We start from the raw sequence: 6,931 nt of genomic DNA, 5'->3' as shown, positions 1-6,931 counted from the left end.
TAGAGAAGACTCCAGCTCCAACTCGTCTCAAGATGGAAATGTAATTACAGATAAACAAAAGAAAGAAACGAGGAAAGAGGCTGTGGACTGCAACAGGTCGAGTGCTGAGGAGAGTGATGTTATAGATTTGGAGTTCCCTGTGTATGAGAAACCGAAGAAGGAAGAAGAAGAGGTCGATGAAGAAACGTTGAAGGAGAGGAAAAGAGAAGAGCAGTTAGAGAAAGCTCGGTTAGCAATGGAAAGGAAGAGGAAGCTGCAAGAGAAAGCTGCTGCTAAAGCTGCTATAAGAGCTCAAAAGGATGCTGAGAAGAAACTCAAGGCAAATTATATTATCCCATTTCGATTTTTTTAAAGATGTCAATGAACTCTTCCTTTACATTTGTCTGTTTTTTTTTTCTAATTCTTTGTTTTGTTTACAGGAGTGTGAGAAGAAGGCTAAGAAGAAAGCTGCTGCAAATTCTTCTTCTTATCCTTCAGAATCAGACCAATCACGAGAAGTGATCAATGAGATGGAAAAGGTTAGGACGTTAACAGCTTCTGGGAAAGAGAAGCACCAGAAGGATAGATTATTGTTTCCAAAGCAAAGAAGTTTCAGGTACAAACACCGTGGAAGAGGAACCGAAGCTCTCCCTAAGGCCATCCTAAACCGTAGAAAGGCTCATAAATATTGGGTTTGGGGACTTTCCTCTGCTGCACTTGCTTGCGCACTCTTTCTCGTGGTTTTACTTCTAAGGTAAACTGAGAAAAGGAAAGAGACATTGAAAGGTCTTTTGACTTTGCCTAATTGGAGGATGGAGTGAGTGAAGGAAGAGCTGCAAAGTTAGCGGTTAGTTTCTTTATAATAGGTTCATAACCTTTAGATATTATTAGTCAATGTTTCTGTCTCTTTGGAGAGTTGTCTGAAAAAAAAAAAGAGAAACATCCTAATTGTGAGTAAGAGCTTCTAAGAGTCCATAGAGAGATCTCATGTTGTCTTTATGTGAACATTGTGGATTGAATCCACTTATAGTTAGTCAAGATCCTTGACTAATTACATATATCCTTAAAAAAAATTGCAAATAACAATTAGCTTCTTCCATTTTCTGTCTCTCTTTTCATATTTCAGAAGAAGCTAAATCTAGTTTCCAAAGAATGGTAATGACCAAAATCCATATTCAATTGGTAAAAAGTTCAAAAAATTTAGCATCCATGTGGTTTGAAGGGACCTTTAATCAAGCACCTAACGTCCTTAAAATCTAACTCATCTTCAAGCCCACAGGTAAAGAATCCATTATGAACTTGCTTCAGGAATTTCAGAAGATTCATCAATACTCTTTTGCTTCTACTCTCGTCACTCTTCCTCTCTGCGTAAGATGGTCTTGACTTAGTGTATTTGTGATCGTTTCTGAAATAGAAGTATTTTGTGACCTCCAACAAGTTTCTCTGATGATGAGGCCAAGCATCTAGCTTATCATCCACAATAACGATTCCACGTTCATCAGCTAAGACAAGATCAAGTGTCTTCGTGCCAGGACTCTCTTCCCTAGTTATCACTCGATCCCCGAAATAGATTTTGTTTGGATCAATCATCCTCACAACAGCGTGACCGTAACTCGAACGGCCTTTTGTGTAAGCAAACATAGTAAACAGCTTGTTGGCTTCTTTAAGGAACTCTTCAACAAAAGGTCGCAACTTAATTATTAATCTACCGTCATAGGTCCGCAGATCTTTCCTTGAACCTGATTTCTCTTCTTTGATAAGATACTTCTCTGCTTTAGTAAGATTTGTAGTCTTCATGGAGTGGATTAGCGTGCGGTCCAAGTCAAGGACTAAGTGAAGCTTCCTATGTCCGTAAACTGAGATTAGGGTTGTGAGATGCTTTGTAACAGATACAGCTTCGCGGCTCAAACATAAACCGGGGAAGAGATAACCGAATGGTTGGCCTTCGACACAGCTCACCTTTGTTTTACAGGCGAGGCAGATTCCGTGATCAACAAACAAATGACTACAATTACTACCAGAGGAAGACGATGACTCGTTCATCATCTCTGAATCGATCGATCTTCCGAGCTCTCTTTTCCGGGAAAAAAAAAGGGAAAGAAGATCGTGTTTTCTATGAATCAATGGTTTTGCAATACTTGAGAAAGATTTGGTAAAACTCAAATCACGTGAAACTGATTTATTGGAATGAAAACAAAAATACACATATCAATGGTATATATATTGGAATGAAAAGAGGAAAATGACGAAGAAAAGGGTATCGAAATTAGGAAATTTCAACATTGGCTAAATTTTTGGAAAAGTTATTAATAACTTACTTTACAAATGACAATATATAAAATCAGACGACCCCTTTTTGTAAAATTAAACGAAATTTGTATTTAGTTGCATGTTATTTCTTCATTCCTTTTACTTTTTTTTTTTCTTTTTTTTGTTAAAGATTCTTCATATACCTTATGTAATAGTGTAATACCCCATAGACGAATCATCTCTTCAACCTAAAATTCTAGAAGGTGAGCATAAAAACATAACAAACACGAAGTTCTTTAAACGCTAAACTGAATCAGACTGATCAAGAGTGACAGAAATTTTAACACATAAAATATGCCGTTTTGCGGAATAAACCTTCATAACAATTTGAATGATGTGATTTCAACCCATTTAAAGAGTAAATTATTTGATACGAGTTGGCTCGAACCAAAACATACTGAGATTTTTATGTAAAACTTAGCATAAAAGCTAGCTTAAGGGTTTGATTAAATTTAGATCTTACAAGGAAAATCCAAGTTTTATATGGGGAACTATAAAAAGTCCAAAGCTAAGAAAGTAGAGATTTAGTCTGGGTCTACAAAGTCAGGAATGAAGGAAAATTCTCACATCTCTCTTATAAATATCGTCTTCATTATAGTGATGGTTAAAGAAGGAGTGGTGAATCTTGGAGAGAAAACTCAGAGCATTCGCCAGTGCTCCATCATCAACACTCTCATCTTTTCTCTCTTCAGAGTAAGATGCTGATGAATCCGAGAGTAGATCATCATCTCTTGAAAACATCTTGAGAAGAAACTTGAAAAGGTTCTTGAACATGCCTCCTCCAGCAGCGAGGCTGTTCCTTTCTTTAGTTGCTTTGAAATAAGAGTAAGTTGTGATCTGCAGCAAGTTTGACCTGTTCTCCGGGCACCAAACGTCGTATCTATCGTCGAGGATAACCACCTGGCGTTCGCCGACCAAGACTAGATCAAGTGTCTTCTCCCACATGACGTGTTTGCTAACACTAATGATACGATTCCCGAAATACACTTGATGCGGATCAATCAACTTGAGCACAAAATCAGCATACTCGGGGATACAAAGAGTGTGGACGTGCAATATAAACAACTTATTAGCTTCGCGCAAGAAATCGTGAACAAAAGGCCGCAACTTTACCAGGACCTCGCGACCAAAGATTCTGGTTTGCCACAAATCAAGATCATCCCTCGAATTGACTTTACCTTTTAGATACTTCTCCTTGTTAGAAAGACGTGGGAAAGTCTGAGTGTCGAAAAGTGTACCGCTCAAACTGAGAACCAAGTGTAGCTTCTTCTCCTGTAACGAGTTTCTGGAAACACGGCTCTTCAAAGACCCTACAAATTCATGGCTCAAGGATAAGCCATCGGCGAGATTACTGAAAGGTTGAAGAAAGGCATCATTAGGTCGAGTCACACCCGATCTGCATTCACGGCAGATTCCTTCAACGACAATACGATGATTGCAAGACATTGGTTTTTTTAGGTCAAAAACTCCTTATTGTTTGTTTATCATGTACGTACAAGTGTACAACCCTAATTTTGTTTGGGAATTTTCCTTTGAGATATATAGATTTATTTGTGAAAGAAAAAACATTTAAAAAAAAAAACACATGTAATTCTACGAAGCTTGGGAGCCGAAATTTTTGGATAAATCTTATCAGAAAACAGATTGGTGAACCAACCAAAGGTTGTTAGATTTTTACTCTTGGACCGGAATCATAAAATTTATACTGTATATATATATATATATGTTCTTAAAGAATTGTTGTATATATGTATGTTCTTAAAGAATTGTTTTGTATGGGCGCATGTTAGCCAATCCAAACTGTAACGTAATATTTGGTAAATTAAGTCAGAGTTCAAGTGGAAACCTCTGAATTCGATCATGTCCCGATAAAATGAGGATTACTGTCCTTTCACGACGTTTCCAAATCTTAATAAGCTTTGTCAGTCGATCCGAATACTAGTTAGTTTGCTATACTTGATTAAACCGAAATGTTGAGCAGCTAATTAAAGTCTTAAGTTTTGGAATTCTCAAAAGATCAAAGAATGGAGACTGGAGAGAGAGAGAGGGGTGTTGACAAAAGTTTGAAAATCAAGTGTACAAAATATTAAGGAAATTAAAGCTTTATTATCTGGTCGAGGGATGTAACAAAAGCCTCACGTCTTTACATTGGCCATGAAAGAATCTTTGGTGAAGTGTCTTGAGGGAGTTGAGTGCATCCACCAGCGCTCCATCATCATCATCATCATCTTCTTCTTCTTCTTCTTCTTTCTCATTTCTCTTTTCATCTAGCAAAGACTTGTTGAAGAAGAGTTTGATGAATCTCGTGATGGGTCCTTGGTAATCATCATCCACTTGTTTGAAATAATCATAACTCTTGATCAGAAGCAAGTTTCTCTGATCATCCTTCTCCCACGTCTCAGACTTGCAATCAAGGATCACCACCCCTCTTTCTTCCGCCAGTACAAACTCAAGACTCTTCTTCTTCCTCTTCTCATCAGCGATTGTAATGAACCGACTTGGGAAGAATATTTCCAGCGGATCGAGCAACTTGACACAATGTCGGGCTTGCTTTGGATCCGATTTGGTGTAGGCATAGATTGTAAAGAGCTCGTTTGCCTCACGGAGAAATTCCCGAGCGAAAGGACGTAACTTAACCAAAACACCATCATCATCATCCTTGGAGAGGCGGGAGTGTAGAAGCACGTGCTGCAAGTCAACAACCAAGTGAAGCTTCCTCTGCCCGTAACCAATTCCAGACCTCTTCCGTTTCATGGAAGCTACGTATTTGTAGGTTAGATGGTGACCTTGGGATCTGTAATTGAATAACTGTCCATCGCTTTCGTCCACTTTACAACAGCACCTGGTACAGTATCCACGGTAAGACATCGAATGATCACAATCCGGATCTTTGATCCTTCTGCAATTCTTTCGTTCACCTTTATACCAGTCCACGGCAGATTTGCATTCACAACAGAACCCGTTATGGACTAGCCAATGAACACAATGACCTGACATGGTGAGAACCCTAATTCGACTTCTGCTTTTTTTTTTTTTTTTTNTTTTTTTTTTTTTTTTTTTTTTAACATATATATATATATGGCTGAATAGTCGTAGACAGGCGAGGTTGTGCTATCATGAGGCCTGGCCCATAGGATAAAATGGGCCTATATAATTTGTTGGACTTCGTTTGTGTTAAAAGATGAGCGAACATGCAGCTATATATGTTTCTATCCTTCTATCAACTATATTGATTTGAATGTTTAAACATATATATGTCTATGGCTTTGCGGACAAGCAACAGGAATTACAACGTATGGAGAAACATGAATGATCTTGTGTCAAAGCAGGACTGTACTGCCATAGACCAATGCTAGTAGCCTAGACCTAGCATGAGGTGATTTCAATATGATATCTAGTGCGGACTTAAAAAGGAAAGGAGATCCATTAAGGTTGAAACGTCTTTAAGAGTAGTTAGAGAAATTGGTAGGAAGGAAACCGATAACAACCCTCAGTCACGTCCAGAACAGACAAAGCTTATATGGATACAGCGAACTTTTAAGATTTGATCCCACGAGTGAAATAGTTATACGTTCAGAGCAGAGTAGATGGAAGGGTTTTAAGCGATTTGAATATGATAACAGATTAGTATGGAATAAAAGAGTACTCAGAAGTAAGCATGGGAACATTCTCTACTGCTTTACTAAAATCAGAAGCTTAAGTGCCTATATTTATATTTTAAAGAAGAATAGTAGCAATTGGCAAAGAGCAGAATTTACTGGCTTTATACAGGGGACAATATCAATTTTTCATGCAAAATGAAGCAGAGAAGAAGCTACAAGTCTACAACCAAAGCCTATCACTCAAAGATGAACAAGGCAACAATTTGAGTAAAGAGAGAGAATGCTGAATTACTTTGATCATTTTATATGCCTCTGTCACTAATTTTGATGATATCTTCAGAATTGAATAACAACCATCTATGTATAGAAGAACAAGAGAGCACTAGTCTAATTACTTTTCAGTTAAGAATATATCTGACGGGTTGTCAAATGCAGTGCATCAAAACAGAAATCATATCCATCCAAATAGAAGCAGTAGAAAAATAAAAATGCAGAAGAAGGTTTCTCAACTACAATGCAGCAGGTTCACCAGATTCTCAGAGACCAAAACCTTTTTTGCTCAAACCAATGATAAATTTAGTGATAAATCTCAATCAAGGTCAGATTTGTCGTATAAAGCTGTTAGCTAGCTCGTAAGTTAAAAACCAAATAACTAGAAATAGAAGTAATTAATAAAGGAGAGTTAAAACTTCTTCATCTATTAGAAAGCTGAACATATCAAAAGTATACATCAATCGTGTATTCTGTCAATCAGCTACGATCATATAACAGAACAAAATCCTATCATATCAGAACTCCCAGCTCATATACACATATCGAAAATTTCCACTTATATACCGTCGTCATATATTCTCTCTACAACATATCAAAAATCCCATTGCTATGTCTCGATATGAGTAGCAACCATAGAAGTTTCTACTTCGGCTTCATCAGATGAACCGTCCAAATCACAGAAAGAGAGGCGCCTAAAAAACTTCCTGGCTTGCTTTGACCATATGTAAGAGGTGAGAACAATCATAGCAGCAAGTGTGTTTAACAAA

The 6,931-nt window shown here is 37.5% G+C and overlaps 3 protein-coding genes across 3 annotated transcripts in view; 1 reads left to right on the top strand and 2 right to left on the bottom strand.

Moving 5' to 3' along the window:
* LOC104765357 (proton pump-interactor 2-like) overlaps positions 1–1,078 on the top strand; it is a gene marked incomplete in the record, with an annotated part of 4,759 nt that extends 3,681 nt beyond the window's left edge. Inside the window, 2 exon segments of the mRNA XM_010489050.2 lie at positions 1–319; positions 420–1,078. Of these exon segments, the coding sequence (XP_010487352.1) occupies positions 1–319; positions 420–737 (637 nt within the window).
* Positions 1,149–2,457, bottom strand: LOC104767526 (RNA polymerase II C-terminal domain phosphatase-like 4). Its single transcript, XM_010491541.2, has 2 exons — positions 2,453–2,457; positions 1,149–2,053 (listed from the first exon to the last, which is right to left on the bottom strand). Exons 1-2 carry the CDS (start codon positions 2,455–2,457, stop codon positions 1,180–1,182), a joined length of 879 nt encoding a protein of 292 aa, XP_010489843.1. The 3' UTR covers positions 1,149–1,179.
* Positions 6,772–6,931, bottom strand: part of LOC104767525 — a 1,796-nt gene continuing 1,636 nt past the window's right edge. The window contains exon 3 of the mRNA XM_019240830.1: positions 6,772–6,876. Within this exon, the coding sequence (XP_019096375.1) occupies positions 6,772–6,876 (105 nt within the window). The remainder of the gene's footprint in view (positions 6,877–6,931) is intronic.

This window comes from Camelina sativa, chromosome 19 (assembly GCF_000633955.1).
Source record: "Camelina sativa cultivar DH55 chromosome 19, Cs, whole genome shotgun sequence".
In the NCBI taxonomy this organism is placed as follows: domain Eukaryota; kingdom Viridiplantae; phylum Streptophyta; class Magnoliopsida; order Brassicales; family Brassicaceae; genus Camelina; species Camelina sativa.
This window is presented reverse-complemented; position numbering and strand designations above follow the sequence as displayed.